This window comes from Poromitra crassiceps (genome assembly GCF_964638095.1).
Source record: "Poromitra crassiceps genome assembly, chromosome: 22".
NCBI classification, from domain to species: domain Eukaryota; kingdom Metazoa; phylum Chordata; class Actinopteri; order Beryciformes; family Melamphaidae; genus Poromitra; species Poromitra crassiceps.
In genome coordinates, this window is record NC_139647.1 from 4333425 (window position 1) to 4354337 (window position 20913).

At 43.4% G+C, this 20913-nt stretch overlaps 1 protein-coding gene and 1 pseudogene across 2 annotated transcripts; one reads left to right on the forward strand and one right to left on the reverse strand.

Moving 5' to 3' along the window:
• Window positions 1-5608: 5608 nt before the first annotated feature.
• On the reverse strand, window positions 5609-13776 carry LOC310796102 (phosphatidylinositol 4-kinase type 2-alpha-like; annotated as a pseudogene). The gene is made up of 9 exons (XR_014553969.1): window positions 13423-13776; window positions 11655-11855; window positions 11076-11207; window positions 10345-10502; window positions 9060-9114; window positions 8566-8665; window positions 6747-6880; window positions 6182-6241; window positions 5609-5773 (listed from the first exon to the last, which is right to left on the reverse strand). The product of XR_014553969.1 is annotated as a phosphatidylinositol 4-kinase type 2-alpha-like (transcript).
• Window positions 13777-14884: 1108 nt separating this feature from the next.
• LOC310796049 (nucleolar GTP-binding protein 2-like) lies at window positions 14885-20747 on the forward strand. The gene is made up of 6 exons (XM_083658206.1): window positions 14885-15076; window positions 16421-16528; window positions 17164-17577; window positions 18872-18951; window positions 19225-19304; window positions 20155-20747. The coding sequence occupies exons 2-4, from the start codon at window positions 16454-16456 to the stop codon at window positions 18890-18892; spliced, it is 510 nt and encodes a 169-aa protein (XP_083514332.1). The 5' UTR covers window positions 14885-15076; window positions 16421-16453; the 3' UTR covers window positions 18893-18951; window positions 19225-19304; window positions 20155-20747.
• Window positions 20748-20913: the final 166 nt, after the last annotated feature.

Consider the following 20913-nt stretch of genomic DNA (forward strand, 5'->3'; position numbering starts at 1 on the left):
CAAATGCAAAGTCTCCAAGCCAAGCAAAAGCCTCCTGAGCTGCTGTATGGAGGGCAGTGTTGGGCTAGCTACTGAAAATTAGTAGCCTAATTAGTTACTAGTTACTTGTCTCAAAAATTTATTTAACTTTGCTTTTTTGCTCTTTTTTTTTACAAAATATTACTGCATAATACAATTAATTTGTTACTAGGGAAAGTAAGTTTTGCGTTACTTTTAAAAGTATCTTATGCACACATAATTTTAGTGTTGCTGTGGCACAGTGTGGGACAAGACATACTGTCAAAATTTATCTATCACTTTATCATATCATTGTACCTGCATGGGATAGTTGATCATTGGCTTATTGGGGAGGCTTATAGCCTACTCAAGGTCATTAGCCTCTGGGGCTTATAGCCTGCTCAAGGTCATTAGCCTCTGGGGCTTATAGCCTACTAAAGGTCATTAGCCTCTGGGGCTTATAGCCTACTCAAAGTCATTACCCTCTGGGGCTTATAGCCTACTCAAGGTCATTAGCCTCTGGGGCTTATAGCCTACTCAAGGTCATTAGCCTCTGGGGCTTATCGCCTACTCAAGGTCATTAGCCTCTGGGGTTTATAGCCTACTCAAGGTCATTACCCTCTGGGGCTTATAGCCTACTCAAGGTCATTAGCCTCTGTGTGTGGAGCATTTTTGCCGGGCAGGGAGGCGACATCTCTCCCCGGGCTAGGTCTGATGAGAAACTGGATAATCCTCTGAAGTTGTCCTAAAGTAGCTAGTAACTAGCCCATTTAAGTTTCAGTAATTGTGATTAAGTTACTCAATTTGAAAAAGTAATTACTGGTAGAATATTAGTTACTGCAAAAAGCAGAATTGCAGCAACTTTTCCTCCTTTTAGTTTTTTCGCCCTCCTTTTAGTCTTTGGAGAGGGCAAGTGTCAAGGCTGACATTACTTCCTCTCTGTTATGAATCAGTAGTGTGCTAGGATGACATAATTTCCTCTCTGTTATGAATCAGTAGTGTGCTAGGATGACATCATTTCCTCTCTGTTATGAATCAGTAGTGTGCTAGGATGACATCATTTCCTCTCTGTTATGAATCAGTTGTGTGCTAGGATGACATCATTTCCTCTCTGTTATGAATCAGTAGTGTGCTAGGATGACATCATTTCCTCTCTGTTATGAATCAGTAGAGTGCTAGGATGACATCATTTCCTCTCTGTTATGAATCAGTAGTGTGCTAGGATGACATCATTTCCTCTCTGTTATGAATCAGTAGAGTGCTAGGATGACATCATTTCCTCTCTGTTATGAATCAGTAGTGTGCTAGGATGACATCATTTCCTCTCTGTTATGAATCAGTTGTGTGCTAGGATGACATCATTTCCTCTCTGTTATGAATCCGTAGAGTGCTAGTTTGCTTCTCACATTGATCCATATATGGTCCGTTGAGTTTCCTAACATGGTGTTTTGGGGGCTGTATACTGATTCCACATCTGTGATGATGACAGCTTTTGCCCAGACTATTGGTTGTGAATGGGCATAGTGTTCCTGTTCTCTGTGAGGGCAACGCAGCCAGTTGAGTGGTAGGATGTGATGCTATGCTAGCTATTTATAGCAGCCTGAAAAGACCACAGCTTCCTTCTCTCTCTGCCAGTCTCCATCCAGCAGACGGTGGGAATGTGTGACAGAGAGGATGAGGGAGAGAGAGAGAGAGAGAGAGAGAGAGAGAGAGAGAGAGAGAGAGAGAGAGAGAGAGAGAGAGAGAGAGAGAAGGAAGTGGAGTGTTTTGGCCACTGGGTGGATGCATTATGTCATGTTGGCAACACTTATGTCACTCACTATCTGTGAAAAACATAAACATAAAATATAATCTTAATAACAAATGTGGAACTGCAAGTGACGGTTCATTTTCCCCATGTGCAAATTCCAGTGAGACACAGCTCTCTCTCTCTCTCTCTCTCTCCCAGAGGTAACACAGTGTCTCTCTCTCTCCCAGAGGTAAGCTCTTTAGCAGAGCTGCGTCCACACACTGCAAAGTCAAACAAACACGGATCACCACATGCAGTGTGCCTGCCTGACCGTGGCTCACAACGGCTTCCAGCAACACACCCCCCCAGGTTTCACACACACACACACACACACACACACACACACACACACACACACACACACACACACACACACACACACACACACACACACACACACACACATATATATAACCACTACCCCTAATTGCAGCCATATTCCCATAACATATTCAGTTTAAAAAAATAACAAACCTTTTGTGTCTGACACCTCAATAAAGGAAAAACTATGTATTTGTGCACTCTTTAATAATATATTAAATTTTTTCCACTGCATTGTCAAAACAATAATAATAACAATAATAATAATTTATTGCATTAGCGCCTTTTTTCGATACTCAAAGCACTTCACATATCAATAGTTTGGTAACGGCAGTAAACAGCAAAGAATCAGAATGTCCTTCAACCAGAAGAAAGTTTAATGGGGGGGACAAGGCATCCAATGGCACTGAGGGACATTGACTTCATGGCACTGCTTGATCAGAAAACAAAATATATATATATAGCTTATTTTTACATGTCGGCCTCGTCATAGACGTACAATTTGACTGAGATCAACTGGTGGAGAAGGGAAATGCTCCTGGCTCCAACTCAGCACTGTTGAAGACTGTAAGTAGTGAGCGAGTATCCCCACTAGGAGGCGCAGTGTGGCTGCACAAAACATACACATGACTGTTTCAAATTGAATCACATTAACTTAACAGATTTGAACGGTTTTTCGCGTATATTCAACACTTTCACTAACAATGACAATCACAGGGATACTGTTCCTTTGTCCATCTCTGGGTCCTATTTGAAAACAACACTATGACAGAGACGGTGGATATCGACAGTGGCGTGAACTCGTGTTTCTTGCTATTAATAGTTCAGTCACAAGTCTGTAATAAGGTTACACAGAAATCAGAGGTAGGACAGATGTAATGGTGGCAAATACAAGTTCCCCTGCGAGTGCCTTTAGCAACTGAACATTATAAAGTACTCTGCTAATGGCTTGATGGAGCTCGATCTCTATGCTACAGATGCATAAGATAACAGGACATATCTGTTCCAGCACAAGCTAGTCTGTCACCAGACCAATGAGTCAACTCTGAAAAGGCTTGATGCTCAGAACATTAGGGACAGTGTGGACAATAGGTGCAAACGGAGTGCGGCCACATAAAATAAAAAAAGGGCTAATGTAGACATGGCCTTAGACAGCAGCTGACCCAAAGCCAGAGACGGATTATACTATCTCATGTGATTTGAGATGCAATCATTTAAACCTTCATCATTTAAACATGTTCAGCCACAACATATGACAGCCACTACAATATCATAGAATCATACAATAATGCCAAAAGATGTCAGATGTAGACAGTGGCACAAATTAGGGCTGGGTAATATATCGATTACTGTATATCAATATCGTGATATGAGACTAGATATCCTCTTAGATTTTGGATATTGCAATATTGTGTTATGGCATAAGTGTTGTCTTTTCCTGATTTTAAAGACAGTCATAATGTCATTTTCTTAACTTACCAGACTGTTGTATTGTTTGCCTTTACCCACTTAGTCATTATATCCACATTACTGATGAGTATGTATATATATATATATATATATATATATATATATATATATATATATATATATATATATATATATATATATATATATATATATATATAAAAGGGAGCATCTGTGCAATGTTTCTCTGTTTGTTTGTTTCAATTTTGTCCCACTGATGATGTCATCAGTGATGTCATTGTGACATTACTGATGATGTCATCAGTGATGTCTCTTGAGCAATAGACCAGACCAGCACATCCGGGTAATTTGCAAAACTTGAAGGCCGCGCCCCTTTTTAGGGTATAACACAAGCCACTCGCGTTGACTTCAATGTAAAATAGCAGTACCCAAAACATCTATAGAAAAATAACAGAATTAATTTCCTTTATAGACGGTTTTAACTTGACAACAAAAACATTCTAAATTGAACCCCCGCTCACTTCCTGTTGCAGTGTTTGCTATGGACATAAAAGAAAAAAAAACATTCAAGTGCAGGACTGACCATTCCGTGAAAACCGTCTATACAGCTGAGCGGCAAAAACAAAAGTAATGATGTCGAGTGAATATTTCTGCAGTTTGCCGAATGCTGAGAAAAAGGAAGTGCTGTGGGGTTGCGCTATGGTGAAAACCGTCTATAAATGACCCAAAGACACCATGACATGACAATATATTTCAACTCGGCCGGCCATAGAATGCGCAAGATACATCGACACGAGGTACTTGCCTTATATGAATGCTGTATCCAGTTTCCACCAGGTTACATGCATCGTCCACATTGACGGTGTCACGCCTACCCTATCGCAGACCAGTTTTTTGTTTTTTTTATTGTTAGTGAAACTATAACACAGCAACTCTTCGGTATATCTCTATCAAATTAAACCGTTTTAAATAGTTTGTTTGAAGTGGTTTCGGCTTCTTGTACCGTCGTTTACTATGGTGGGTTTCCCCTAAAAAGGGGCGCGGCCTTGGAGCTGGACGCTTGAAGACGCGACGCAGTTCTGGTGTATTGTGCATTGTGACATCACTGATGATGTCATAGGCATTGTGACATCATCAGTGATGTCATAAGAGCAGGTGAAATTTTGTGAAAGCACCAATAGCCATCCCTACAGTACAATATTGTTTGCAATACCGATGTTGAGATATTTGGTCAAGAATATCGTGCCACTGTATTTGATTTTGTCCATATCACCCAGCAGCCCTAGCGCGCAAATGATTGTAAATGAGTGAAAAATGGGCGTGCACACAGCAGTGGATCATACTAACTGGGTTGTGGGCAGTAGCTACTGTCACACAATGTGGCCAAGATTTGGTGGTGGGTGATTCAAGTGGAGATCCCTGAATCCCTGCTGACACAGAAGAAGCAACACAAACTGCACAAGCGACTACATACTGTACGTATTGATGAGTGATCAAGATGCATCAGCAGAATGCCCGGGGTTCTTCTCACTGACGCCCGCTGAGGCTCGTCTCGTCTTACCAGGCACTGACGAGGCGCTTTTCAAACCGTTTCCCCCTACGCTTCACCAATGACTCGTGTGTCCATATCAGTCAGTCAATCAGTCCATCTCCACGCTCCATCTCCACCCTCTTCTCGCTACATCTCATTAGTTCCTTCACACCCCTTTCATATTTACCTCCTTCAACATCATCATCACATGCATAATAGTCCACAGCTGAGCCTGCTGAAGGCTCCAGGTAAGACAGCTGAGCCTGCTGAAGAGTCCAGGTAAGACAGCTGAGCCTGCTGAAGGGTCCAGGTAAGACAGCTGAGCCTGCTGAAGGGTCCAGGTAAGAGAGCTGAGCCTGCTGAAGGGTCCAGGTAAGAGAGCTGAGCCTGCTGAAGGCTCCAGGTAAGACAGCTGAGCCTGCTGAAGGGTCCAGGTAAGACAGCTGAAGGCTCCAGGTAAGACAGCTGAAGGCTCCAGGTAAGACAGCATTTGGGTGTCGCCCTCTCCCTCTCGTCTGCTGACTGCTCCTGTCCCTCTCTGGCTACCACCAGGTGAAGAAGGGTCTCCTACTCTGGTAGCTCTGTGTGTGCGTGTAGGACTCGTTGGCCCTCTGAGGGGCCTTGGCTGTCTCCACGATGACCGGGGCCATCTGCACCAGCTGGAGGGGCGTCTTTGCGTCTTTCAGGGCTTGGCTCAGGTTCAGGATCTGAGAAACACACAGCAAATGAACAGAGACTAGCCATCAGCGTGGCTCGCACGCTTCGCATACTTGCGCAGCTCGCAAACTTTGCACGCTTCGTAGTGAGAAATTCAATAGTGACGGCCCGTGCAGACTACAGTGATGTTTGTCGCGTGTAGACACGCCTGCGGCGAAAACGCCACCAGCAGTGGGAAAGAAGTGTGGGACGTGTGGCATATTATGATTTAAAATATAACCAATGTTAGTGTTACAAATTGAGTGTTTATTTGCTAATATGGAATAAAAATGTATTATTTTACAGTTCAATAAAACCACCCCCAAAAGAAAGATAAAAAATGGCACTAAAATCAGATCATGGGGCAAAAAACTACCCCCTGAAATGTGAATTTGTTAGCCTGGTCCCGTCTCACTCACCTGTCCTCGCATCACTGATATCTGCTTATGGAACTGTCCCCGGTCGAAGCCTGGGTCTTTCTGCAACACACCAACCACATGCAGACTTGACATCCCTGTCTCACACATCGTCCTCCTTTGTTAATAACACTGGCGAAATAATATTAATATTCATTGTTGGTAATGTAATATAATAGTAATATAATAATAGTAATAATAATAGTAGTAGTAGTAGTAGTAATAATAATAATAATAATAATTATTATTATTATTATTATTATACAACATGTATTGCTGTGGCAGTAACCTTCTTGAGGCTGCTGTATACAAACAACATATCACAGTTATATAAGTAGACATTAAAAAGATAAAATGCGATAAGAAAATACAACAGTGTGTAGAGTACTACTAAGTCACATGAAAACCATATACAACTCAAATCCTCATACTTTAGATTCCTTCATGTACTGACCTCTCTGATGCAATATCTCATGTTTCACCATGAATGAAATGAAAGTAGGGGCAACAAACAAATAGCATCCTGTTACAGAATTCTTACAGAATATCTGTGAGGTTGTGAACCGACCTTAAACAGCTCGTACAGGTCTTCCTCTAGGTCTCTGATGAAGTTGGGGTCGTTGAGTTTGGGGAGCACCAGCTCTCTGATCTCCTGGGAGAAGGGAACCTTGGCCTGGGGCAGCCATGCCCAGTAGAACGGATCTACGAGGGCGAAAGGAACGGAAAGACATCGACATGTGAATCACTGATGGTGTATTTCACTAATATCACTAAGGATCAGGATATGTGGCTTCAGAAAGTCACATTTAAGACAGATAAAGATATTTAAAGATAGTTTTAATCCTACGTGGTCTTGATTTTTTTAAATGATCAAATGTTTTATTTTATTTTTTCCCCACAAAGAGTTTAGCCAACCACACTGTCACATACATACAGACAAGACAAACAAGCAAGTCATATCTGTGTATATCAGGGGTGTCAAACTCCTTTTAGTCCATGGGCCACATGTGACCCAATTTGGTGTCAAATGGGCCAGACAATGAAAATCAATAATCAATAATAACCTATAAATGACAAAACCTCCAAATGTAGTACATGATCTGACTGTTAAAGTCCTGGAAATCCCGTTAGAGAGTACACCTATAAGATATCTTTTTGGGGTGGATCTGGACAGGACACTAGACCCCATGTCTGTCAAACGGACTAGCATAATATCATATATAGCTAAGAAATGCATCTTGCTTAACTGGAACCACCAAAAACCTCCAACATTTAATTTGTTTAAAAAAGCTTTGAATGAAACATTGAGACTGGAACAGTGCACCTATGCCTTGAAGAATAAGGGGGACGTCTTTTTGAGAACGTGGGAACCTCTCATTGACCTCTGAATATACTTTAATAATTGTTGTCTTGACCCTTGTCTATTGTTGTATACACTATTTGTGAGTCTGTCTGACCGTTGTTATTGTTTGTTTATATTTGCCCCTCTCGGATTTTGTTGTTTTTGTTTGTGTTGTCTGATGAAACACAACACAAGATGAAAATATACAAATAAATAATTGGAAAAAAAAAAAAAACTCCAAATGTTCCCGTTTATCTTAGTGTAAAGAATGACAGGTACAACCCTACAACACGTAGTGTTATCTCAGATACCATCAAGCACAATGATCAAATCTACTGTCTGTACTGTGCATTACAATCAGGGGTGTAGTGGAGAGTAAACACAATTTACCCACCCCTTTGAAATGAGGCAGATAATTTACTCACCTATTTTCAGATCAACTGTATTAATCAATGAGGGCAAACAAGGTGGGTAAACTACTCAGCTTGGATAGTTTACCCACCTCTGTATTTATCACTACACCCCTGATTACAATTGATGGCAACTGTGCAATTCTCTATAGTCAAGCAAAGGTGATGAAAATAGCTGACCATTTAGGGATTAATACAGATAACATGAATAATAGGCTACTTAATATTTAACTTGCTCCTGAAACCTGCTACCTCTAAAGGTCTCATTATGCTTGACGTTTGGCCCGGCCGCACGGAAATGAGAGACACGGAATCCTGATGAGAAAACGTGTGGAGCTTTTATACTCTGTGCGGGTTTCTGCTCGCGGAAGTGAGCGGACTTTGTCCGCCCAGCCGCGTCCGCGTAGTTACAAAATTCGGGGTGTGTTCGGGCTTATTGTACACATTCAAAACAAGTCTGGATTGTATATGGTATTATGAGTCACACATGCATGCTTGACAAAGATTGCAACAAAAGTCTTGAAATTGATATTATTTATTAAAAAAGATACATTTTAAGGATCCACACTACAGACACCATGAGTCTATGGGATGTGTGTGTATGTGTGTGTGTGTGTCTGGTTGGGATGACTTACAGGCTCTCCACGAGTCTGGGTGTTTGAGGGGGAAAGCCAGGCCGTTGTCTATGGCTGCCAGTTTGATAATGGGATCCTTCACCACAACCCAGTCTGAATCCTGCAATGCAACACACGTGCACACACACACACACACACACACACACACACACACACACACACACACACACACACACACACACACACACACACACACACACACACACACACACACACACACACACACAACAAATAATTAATAGGTCTTTTATTCTTTAGATCACCAAAATAGTTTCAGATAACTCTTGTTATGATTTGGCATTATATAAATATAACATTGATTGATTGATTGACCAGTCTGAAACACATTAAGAATGAGAAAAAACTGTAGCCATGCAATTTGAAAATAGCGATACTCATTATTGGAATTTCAATATACTGTATTTGCAATTAGTGTGTAGCCCTTCCAGCATGGCAGCAGATTTAGTGTCCATGTGTTACTGAGGTTTACTCACACGAAGCCCGGTGTCCATTGGATAGTCATATTTGATCAGCCAGTTGTCATTTCCTCTATCTGTAAGCAGAACATCCAACTGGGATTAAATCACTGTTGTAATGAGAGTCTCATGTTACCATCTGTATTACCTGCTACCAACCTGTGTTCCTGGTGATGAAACAGAGGACCACCAGTACCAACCTGTGTTCCTGATGGTGAAATCCAGGACCACCAGTACCAACCTGTGTTCCTGATGGTGAAATCCAGGACCACCAGTACCAACCTGTGTTCCTGATGGTGAAACAGAGAACCACCAGTACCAACCTGTGTTCCTGATGGTGAAACAGAGAACCACCAGTACCAACCTGTGTTCCTGATGGTGAAACAGAGAACCACCAGTACCAACCTGTGTTCCTGATGGTGAAATCCAGGACCACCAGTACCAACCTGTGTTCCTGATGGTGAAACAGAGAACCACCAGTACCAACCTGTGTTCCTGATGGTGAAATCCAGGACCACCAATACCAACCTGTGTTCCTGATGGTGAAATCCAGGACCACCAGTACCAACCTGTGTTCCTGATGGTGAAATCCAGGACCACCAGTACCAACCTGTGTTCCTGATGGTGAAATCCAGGACCACCAGTACCAACCTGTGTTCCTGATGGTGAAATCCAGGACCACCAGTACCAACCTGTGTTCCTGATGGTGAAACAGAGAACCACCAGTACCAACCTGTGTTCCTGGTGATGAAACAGAGAACCACCAGTACCAACCTGTGTTCCTGATGGTGAAATCCAGGACCACCAGTACCAACCTGTGTTCCTGATGGTGAAATCCAGGACCACCAGTACCAACCTGTGTTCCTGATGGTGAAATCCAGGACCACCAGTACCAACCTGTGTTCCTGGTGATGAAACAGAGAACCACCAGTACCAACCTGTGTTCCTGATGGTGAAATCCAGGACCACCAGTACCAACCTGTGTTCCTGATGGTGAAATCCAGGACCACCAGTACCAACCTGTGTTCCTGATGATGAAATCCAGGACCACCAGTACCAACCTGTGTTCCTGATGATGAAATCCAGGACCACCAGTACCAACCTGTGTTCCTGATGGTGAAATCCAGGACCACCAGTACCAACCTGTGTTCCTGATGGTGAAATCCAGGACCACCAGTACCAACCTGTGTTCCTGATGGTGAAATCCAGGACCACCAGTACCAACCTGTGTTCCTGATGGTGAAATCCAGGACCACCAGTACCAACCTGTGTTCCTGATGGTGAAATCCAGGACCACCAGTACCAACCTGTGTTCCTGATGATGAAATCCAGGACCACCAGACGCTCAAACTGCAGCCGTAACTGCCGGTTGGTATTCTCAGGGAGAGGTTCTGCTTCGAATCGTCTCAGATAATGATCGGCATCCTGGTACCCTTCAACAAACAGCTGAAACGAGCCGACCTGCACCATGTGGGAAAACGTGATTAGATGCATCAAGTCATCATCACTGGGTTTCACTTTCACTTTCATTTCACCTTAATCTTAATCAACAGAGCATGTCATTTCAGCATACGACGCTGGCAAAAGCTGCATTGAGATTAGGGCTGAACAATAAATCTAAATTTGATCAAAATTGCAGGAGGTGCAATGTTTGTTAAGGGTGAAATGTGTGTCAAAATAGCATTTGAAATTAAATATTGCCGTGCTGCAGAGATGTCCTGGCCTAGCTAGTTAGTCCTGGCCTACACATCATATCCTACAGGCTTAAGAAAATATCTTTGTATTGGTACAGATCCTTTCAAAAATCACACCATAATCGTTTTGATATGTTTGACAATGAGAGGAATGTAAAAATGATCACTCCCTCTAATATCGCAAATCACATTGCAATTGCAATATCAGTTAAAATAATCACAATTAGATATTTTTGTTATGTTTCAGCCCTAGTTTAGAGGTGGTTTTACCTTAGGAGGGAGGCCTAGTTTAGAGGTGGTTTTACCTTAGGAGGGAGGCCTAGTTTAGAAGTGGTTTTACCTTAGGAGGGAGGCCTATTCTGTGGAAGCGCTGCCCCACCTTGGGCACCTTCTCCAGGGCTAGCCTCTTCCCCCGAGACTTCACCCTGTCTATGGCGTTATAGTTGAACGTTTCACTGGCCAGGTAGACCACCTATAGGACAGACGAGAAGACAGAAGGACAGTTTCACTGGCCAGGTAGACCACCTATAGGACAGACGAGAAGACAGAAGGACAGTTTCACTGGCCAGGTAGACCACCTACAGGACAGACGAGAAGACAGAAGGACAGTTTCACTGGCCAGGTAGACCACCTATAGGACAGACGAGAAGACAGAAGGACAGTTTCACTGGCCAGGTAGACCACCTATAGGACAGACGAGAAGACAGAAGGACAGTTTCACTGGCCAGGTAGACCACCTATAGGACAGACGAGAAGACAGAAGGACAGTTTCACTGGCCAGGTAGACCACCTATAGGACAGACGAGAAGACAGAAGGACAGTTTCGATCAGGACAGATAGAGAGAAGAAGAAAGGGACAAACATTTAAACAAAATCCACAACTCAGTCTTGAACATGCTCGAGCGCCCCCTTCCCCTACCTTGGTTTTGGGGACTATGTTGAGCTCTAGTTTCTGATCCACCAGGCTTGCTGCTGCCTCCGACATGTAGCCCTGGTTGAGGACCAGACAGTCGCGCCCAAAGCAGCAGGGACAGCACAGTTTCTGGAGCCATTTGGTCCACTTGGGGTTCAGCTGGCCATAGGGCTCCTCGTTCTTAGGCTTAAAGACGCCAATTGTCTTCTGCAAAAGAGAAACCCCACTGATGGAATCAGATTTACAATCATCTCACTATAGACGGTTTTAACTTGACAACAAAAACATTCTAAATTGAACCCCCGCTCACTTCCTGTTGCAGTGTTTGCTATGGACATAAAAGAAGAAAAAAAAACATTCAAGTGCAGGACTGACCATTCCGTGAAAACCGTCTATACAGCTGAGCGGCGAAAACAAAAGTAACGATGTCGAGTGAATATTTCTGCAGTTTGCCGAATGCTGAGAAAAAGGAAGTGCTGTGGGGTTGAGCTCTGGTGAAAACCGTCTATACACTAGTTCCAACATGAGAAGTACTCAGCCGCCATTTTAGACGATTATGTCTGTATCACTGTATGATTATGTCTGTATTACTGTATGCAATTCCTCTATTCTCTGCCTGAACGCAACAGCCTTGGCTGATGAGTGAGTGTCTATAATGTACGCAGGGCATTCCAGGAAGTCCCAGCACCACTCAGCCGGGCCTCATCCTCAACTCGTCCATCAAAGGAGGTGATTCATGGGCGAAGCAGAAGCCTGCTGCGACTCACAAAGTGGAATTGGAATGGTTTTGCTACTTATTTATCTCAATTAGATTATCTTAAACGTCCTCACATGATGGACGGTGCAGCACTAGTCTATTCCAGGGCCGAGGGCCGGGGTCGGCCTTTATGTCTGCTTGGCTAGCGTGTTGTCCGCTAACAAAGTTGCATCTTGTGCTTTTTAATAGCTGTATAATTAACATAACAGGGCATATACTGTTGCCGTTGAGTGTGAGCCGAGAGGAATTTTCAGCTGGTGAGAAGAATATGCCACTTGAGAGAGGTGATCATCTTCAGAGGTTGAACATCTCGCTAGCCTGAATATTCGGATCAATTTATATTCTCACACAGCGGGAACTCAAGGTTAAGCCATTTGCTTCAAATAACAGCTGGGTCACATCTAACCACCGAAATAGATAAGACACATGACTTGCTTATGTTGCGCCATCTTTTCATTCTGAGCCACGCAGACATGCTGAAAAGGAAATTGGTTTCCAAGTAGTGAGGCTTTCTCAACAGGTCTGTGGCAGATCTCACAGATACGTGTGCAATTGTGAGGAAGGAAGAGTCGTCCACTGCACGTAGTGCCATCGTGGTGTCCAGCACGTTAAAGAGGGGTTTGGGCTTTAAGCTGTAGCTGTGTCAAGAGAACCGGGTATATCATCCAGCCCACCAAAGTCATGGGGCAGAACTGCAAACTATATTTTGTGTGAGGTCACAATCGTTAAGGATGACAATGCCAGCATCTGTTTGGATCAAGGTAACTAACTGCATGGTCAGTGTGACTGAGCAACAACATTTCGTTAAGATGATGACAACCAGCAGCACAGTGTAGGCAGGGAAACATGGTGGTTCTGGTTCTGCACTGTCAGGACAGGAGGGCTCAAATAAACAGCAGCAGAGTGAGTTGTTGTCAGCAACAGCAGGTTGGAGTAAACAGTGAACAACACATTACATCATCATGATACAAGTCAAGCCATTATCACAAAGAAACATGCCTATAGCTTCTGTCTCACCCCTTGAGAGTCTTTCACAAAATAGCTGCCACTCGATCCCTGGTAAATTCTCTCCGGGAAGATCTCCTCCTCGATGGCTTGCTCTGCCTTGTTCACGATCTCCCTGAACTCCGGGTCTTCGGGGAAGTCGTTCCTGTGATGATGCTCCAGCCGCGGAGAGGTCCCTCTGGTCCGGTCCAACAGCGGCTGTCTTTCCCTTCCGCGGTCGGGGCTGCCGCCGCCAGCCGACACTCGGACCACTGAACCCGGGGTAGCAGAGATCGCCCCAAAGCCGCCTGTGGTGCGCGGACAGGAGGCGTCGCTCTGGCAGTAGTTACAGTGAGGAGGAGAGACGAGCGGGCTTGTTTCGTCCATGCTTGTCCGGGTCCGGACCGCTTTGGGAAGCAATGCTAACAGGCCAGTGGGCAGAGATGGAAGCCAGCATGCAGGAGGACTGTGATCTCAGCCCATACAAACCTGACACAAAGTAAACCATCCATCCATACAAACAAGACAGTCATGATCTTCCGCATGCACACCCCGCCCACTTGCAATGCCCAGCTGCTATTGGTCAATCTGCTCCCTGCCTTCACGATGAACCTCCTTCACTTGAGGTAACCTCGAGTCGCGTCACCAGGCTCTCTCATCTGGGGGGGGGGGGGGGGGGGGGGGGGGGGGGACTTGAGGAGCTGATGATGGCTGAGGAGAGCAGCAGTGGGAAGATAATATATCCCTGCAGGGACATAACATTTGTCTGTGCTATTTATGTAATATATATCCTTCAAAAATGATTAGCCTACTATGATCTTTTTCTTTAGGAATATGAATCATTTGCATCTAAATGGCATTTTTATTAAAAAAATAATAATAGCCTACATAACAAAATATCAACGAGATTAAGAGCAGATATGACGTAATATCATTCGTAATACAGAGGTTTTGTAACGTATGAATACGGTTTTGTAAAAAAAACAAAAAACAAAAAAAACGTGTGTGTGTGTGTGCGTGCGTGCGTGTGCGTGCGTGTGTGTGTGCGTGTGTGTGTGTGTGTGTGTGTGTGTGTGTGTGTGTGTGTGTGTGTGTGTGTGTGTGTGTGATAGATAGATAGATAGATAGATAGATAGATAGATAGATAGATAGATAGATAGATAGATAGATAGATAGATAGATAGATAGATAGATAGATAGATAGATAGATAGATAGATAGTTCTGCCCTCCAGTGGATCAAAATGACCAGCCTATTGAGCAAGTCCATAATAAAGTGTGCAATGTATGAAGGTCAAGGGACTGTCCCCGTCGCTGACGCCCACCACTGCCATTGGTCGAGAAATAAAAAGCACACACTTTTACGGAATCTCATTGGATATGAGAAGTACCAGGAAGTTATGGAAGCAACCAATCCACGGGATAAAAATCCTCGCAGGTTTGACGTTTGACACAGGTTTGACAGCAGAACAGTGAGTGCCACCATCCACCCACAGCTTCCAACTCTGATTTTTCTCCATTTAAACGAACGACCCGGACAGACTTCTCCAATGGCTGCCTACAAATTAGTTTTGATTCGCCACGGAGAGAGCAACTGGAACCAGGAGAATCGGTTCTGCGGCTGGTTCGATGCTGATTTGAGCGAAACCGGGGAACGGGAGGCCAAGAGAGGCGGGCAGGGCCTGAAAGGTACGTGATGATGAGCACTTTATACCATGACCACCGACTGTATCTTCATCTCATCACTGGTGCAGAACAGAACCCCATGGTGCACATTGCATAACCGCCGTCTGCTAGCTACATGTGATACTTAGCGGTTCTGCGCATGCTCGTGAAATCATCTCGATGGGGACACCTCGGCATTCCGAAATGTCGGCACTCCGAAATTAACCTGACGCTGCCAGTTTGATGTAAATTGACATTCAGTCTGATATCAAGTAGGTAGCAAGTTTACTAGACAGGGAGTTCCCCAAGCCCCGGCAGCTGGCTATTTCTTCGCCTACCGGCTACTTTATAGATTAAAAAAATAATAATAATAATGTACAGTGCACCTGAACGCAACATACAATATACCCACTGAATAAGTGTCCAAATGTTCATGTCATTCTGGCCAATACTCCACTTCTGTTATAACATTTCAGTCTGGAATATGGAATATCTTTCAATAATCTTTATGACTAAAAGGCTAAAAGTAATCTCACAGTAAAGAGAGGCTGTGTAATTGTATGTTTTCTTCATACATCTAGCCTCTTAAATTTGTTCTCAAAGTGAACCAGATTAATTCATTTTAATTTAAAATGTACACATTTTTCTTACAGGGGGCATGGCCCCCCGGACCCCCCAAAGGGGTCCTAGCAAGGTCCACCCACCACAATCTCTCCAGTTCCTGTGGGAAACAAACAGTTATTATTATTTTCTTTGTTCTTAAAAATATACTGTACATTGCCTGTTTGTGTTTTATATTGTTTTATTTATAATTAAATTGAGCATTGGGCCTTTTATAAGAATGTTTATTTGTATTATTCCAATTGTCACACTCATGGATACACATTTGAGGTTTGTTTATTAATTGGGAAAAGGACCACTGGAACAAACGCCGGCTACTTTTTCAATCTGACTGGCTACTCAAAAGTTTGGGGAACTCTCTGTTAACAGGTTTACTCGCTCGCTTTGTCATTTAAAATATTTTTTTTCAAGGCTGGGAGGGGGACAGTGAGGGAAGGACACAAGTTTGTTTAGAAAAAAGCTCTGGTTGGTCTGAGTTTTGACAACAAGCTTTAGAGAGAAGATGTCAAACAGCAACACAGCTGGCCTGCGTGTGTGGCTCTCACTCTTTCCATCATTATGTCTCACGCAGATCTCCACACGGCACACGTTAGTTTCAGGATCGGTTATAGGATCTGAAATTGCTTAGGGCAGGATTAAAAACTCATGTGTTAAAGATTGAAACCATTTTCTTTTATTGTAACGCCTTTCAATTAAAAAAGCCGTTTTGAATCTTGTTGCTTGATCAATATATTGTTGGTTTTGCAGGGGGGCGAGCCAGACCTTCCGACAGTCTCTAAAATGGTGTTGAACGACTGGCAGAGAGGACGAATCCCCTTCTTTGTGAAACCCCCCGGACCTGTGGGGGATCAAGAGGTGAGAGGCTGTAGATTTCAATAAATAACAGGTTGCTCTCACCCCAGAACGGAGGTGTGTTTGTTCAGTCATTTATGCCATTTAGTCCCCACCGCACCTTCGCATGTCAACAAGAGCCAGACCGATATATCGGTCCACCGATATTATTGGCCGATAACCGATATATCGGTATCGGCCGATATGTTGGCTGATATTGCCAATCTTTTTATTGTTTAATTTTTTAAGTTATAGATAGCATGTTGTGTATATTCGATCTTCTTTCTTAACTCAAGTTATATTTTATATTTGTTCTATTTGTGTTTTTGTATTTCTAGTTATTTATCATTATTAAATTCCCAGTTCAGTTTACAGTTTCATTGCATTGATGTCATTTTGGACAATAACGTTTATTGATAAGCTGTAAAATATCCTGCCTACATTACATACCTCAAGCCATATCTTTGTCAAGTGTTTGATATTTGAGGGATCATTGCAAAAAATTGTAATATAATGTGTAGAATATAATATAAGAATATCGGCCGATATATCGATATCGGACATTTTTTACTCCCTAATATCGGTATCGACATCGGCCTCAAAAATCCAGTATCGGTCGGGCTCTAATGTCAACCCTATTTTATCACGGGTATTTCTAGGGCAAGGAGAGACCGCCAGTCAAAGGGCCGCCAGAGGTAATTGAGGATGTGCAGGAGGAACAGCCAGAGAAGCAGGCTGAAGATGCCGTCCCAGCAGAAGGTGAGGCGCAGCAGCGACAGAAGGAGCAGGTCCAGAGGATCCTGGCCAACGTCCGACAGAACTTCGGCAAGATCAGCGTGGCGCCCGACTTCAGCGAGGAAGACCTGCTTCCCGCGGAGATGCCCGACATCGACTTCTCCGGCTCCGACGCCGAGGTCAGCGAGGGAGAGGAGGTCGGAGGAGAGGAAGACGAGGAAGAAGTCCGACCGGCTGACGAAGGGACCGAGGCGGCCTCTGACACTGCAGTCGCTCAGACCGGCAAGGCAAATGCCAAGACCGGCAAGGCGAACGCCAGCACGAGTTCTTCACGCCAGGTGATCCGCGAACTGGACGAGAAGATTGCAAAGTACAAGCAGTTCCTGGACCGGGCCAAATCCAAGCGCTTCTCCGCAAGCCGTCTGTCTGTTCTCTCTCTCCAAAACCTCAATGACGTATTCTCTTTGTTGTGTATACTGCCTTCATCGTTTTGATCCCAGTAACGCTGTCAGGAAACGAGATGCCAGGCATTTTGAGGCGATCCATGCTACCCGTTCTTTAATCCCCTGGGCAGATTGGCAGTGGTTGATTGCACTGGCTCATCAATGGCCTGTTTTTTTCCATAAGCTTTTGCACGTCACTGTGTTCTGCACTCTGCATCTCTTTACTTGCTCTGATTAACAACGTCAAGTTAGCGTTACTCAGCCTAATAATCACACTGCCATTCCAGCAGAGTCCAGCGGGGTTAAACAGTGTGGATGTGAGTTGGGTAGGGAGGAATAAGTCAGGGATACTCAACTTGCTTTGCCCGGGGGCCACTTTGGTGAAATGATAGAAGGCCAGGGGCCAGTTAATAAACAAACAATATACATTTTTCTGTAGCGGATTGTAGGTTTTTGGGGTGTCAGCCGGAGTTTAGTCTGACAATGTTGTGCACACCGGATAGTTAGTTAGGTTAAGTAAGTACATACATAAGTGCCTGGGTAGCGAGCAGACGGCGGTATTTGACAATTTAGCAGCTAAATCATAGATTATTGAAAGATATTCCATATTCCGGATTAGGGATGTTCATTTTGAACAATTTCCATAATCGAAATTTGGGAAAATTAACGATCAATTATCGATTATCGATAGCGTAATAATAATAATATATATATATATTTTTACTCTGGTCTGGTAATAACGTTGCGGGTTCTCGGCCAGCTATAATGGAGATGCCGCTGTGTAGTAAGAATATCAGACACTAGCGCTGTGGCCAAGTAAACAAACATGTCAGGTGTGAATTCCCCATGTTTAAAACAGTTTTGTTGGCACAAAGGCCCGTACCCAGCCAGAAAACTAGAGACTATATGAAGCTCCACCTCACTTTAGTCGGCTGTGCAATGGAGTGGGGCGAGGAGGGACGAATTCCACCCAAACCTAGTCCAAAAAAAAAAAAAAAAAATCGAAGTGGAGTATTGGCCAGAATGACATGAACATTTGGACACTTCTTCAGCGGGTATCTTGCATGTTAGGTTCAGGTGCACTTTAAAGTTTTCTTTTTTTTCTCTCTTTTTTTTTTGCAATTCCATCGCGGGCCGCCAGTTGAGTATCACTGGACTAACTCATGACAATTTGCTTCTCTCTGGACAGGATTCCCAAGGCACTTTCTGACAAAGTGTTCACAGACATCAAGACTAAACAAGCGGCAGCAGCTCAAGCACAACTGAAAGGTAGTTGATTCAAATGTTTCATCATGACTTTGTATGGAGTTGCATGTAGAAATGATTTACGAAAATACTTAGTTATGGTCCATGAAGTCCCAATGTCTTCCTCAATAAATAAATAAAATCCCACAAGCTGCTCCTACTGGTAGCTATTTTCCTACATATTAACAGTGGTTACCTGTAGCAGATTATATTGATGTGGTTAGGTTGGCATTGGGATTCGGTCAAGCGCTTGTGGCATGTAATCATTTCAATATCTTACTTTTTGTATGATTTCAGCTGCAATCCAGAGGAGCAGGAAAAGGAACGCTGCGGAGCACGAGGCGGCCAACCGTGCGCCCAGACTGACGTCCAAGCAGGTATGCAGTGTTCTCTCTGATGTCACATGAACTCATCCACCTGGGTAGACTAGGGCTGGGTATTGGTTCAAATTTCAAGAATCGATTCGATTCCGATTCACAAGGTTCCGAATCGATTAGTCCCGATTCGATCCGATTCGATTCATTTCAATATCGATTTGGTTAGTGATCAACAAAACATAAACATAAAACATGTTTTTTGAGCTGTAACCTGAATTACATGATTGTCCAGTTATGTAACACAGGGGTTCCCAACCTTTTTTTGCGCCAAGGACCGGTAGATACATGGGGGAAAAAGTTGCGGACCGGTTGTCAATTTTAATGATTTTAGTTACACATATATTTACTCACCAGGTGGTGACAAAGGGTCAATAACAGCCTTTTCATCTGTCAATAAAGACACTTTCACAATTATGCACAGTGATTTGATTTCAGCCTATATAATTTCTAAAAGTAGATATCAATGATCAAACATTTCCATTTATGTAGCCTACAGTATTTATGTTTTTGTTTCAACTACAAACATAAATACACGTCAACTTGAAACTATGTTTCAACTACCACACACAGCCTATAATATTATAGCGTATGTCTATAAAAAAAAAAAAAGATAAAAAAAAAAAATCGATCTCTGGACATATGAATTGATATCAAAGGATTAAAATAAAAATTGATTAAAAATCTGAGATTTTTTTTAATCCAGCCCTAGGGTAGACACTTGAGATGAATGCCTATTCCTCTTCCTGATACAACAGGAATGAGGGTGAAAAGCCCTGGTCTTCATCAGCTTAAGATCTCATCAATCTGTCTTCTCTCTACCTCTCTGCTTCTTTCTCCATCTCTACCACAGAGAAGAGCGGTGGACCGTTCTAAAAAGGTGAAGAAGGTTGGTGCACGCTATTACGAAACGCACAATGTGAAGAACAAGAACAAGGACCGAAACCCCCCAGCGTCAGCCACAGAAGGCAAAAAAGCCAAGCGATCAAAGCGCTAGACTGGAGTAAAAAAACAACAACACACACACAATGGGACATTTCTAATAGAGACACTGCGGAGCGCGTCATCATTCAGAAACCACGCCCAAAACGGGAGGAAACGGAAACCCCCCCTCCAATCCTGGCGTTCTCCTATGTCGCGTGCATGGTTGCGTGTTTCACAAAAAGATCGTATATACGGAAGATGAACACTCCAACTTACTTCCTGACGGCTAGATCCACATTTTTCTTCTCGCCAATTCTCAATGGCTTCCTTGTTTTGCTCAGGAGTACCAAAAAACTTTAACTGGCCATTTTTTACATGTGTTGTCTGCGCAGCCCCACCACACAACAGCTTTTAGCTTATGTTTAATTCAAGGAAAATGACGCTGGTGTGTGGGAGTGAACGGACCGATTTCCCCCGTGATGGGCGTGGCCTATTTCATGCAGTGTCTCTATAAAGCCTTATTTAAATGATCCGATCCGGACAGTGGTGAAAAGGCCATGTTGTTATTGAAAATGTGGAGTTGATAGGTGGAACGCTGTGTTAGCGTTAATGGTCTTTATCAAGAGGCTACTTGATGCCTTATCTTGACCTGATTGCCCTCAGGGAAGAGACAGACGGTTTGTATTCC

Bases quoted from the DNA above. Each gene is read 5' to 3' on its own strand.
- LOC310796049 (XM_083658206.1), top strand. From the start codon at position 16,454: ATGGTGTTGAACGACTGGCAGAGAGGACGAATCCCCTTCTTTGTGAAA. The intron at 16,529-17,163 runs GTGAGAGGCTGT...GGGTATTTCTAG, and splicing joins GACCTGTGGGGGATCAAGAG to GGCAAGGAGAGACCGCCAGT. The intron at 17,578-18,871 runs GTGATCCGCGAA...CTCTCTGGACAG, and splicing joins GCACGAGTTCTTCACGCCAG to GATTCCCAAGGCACTTTCTG.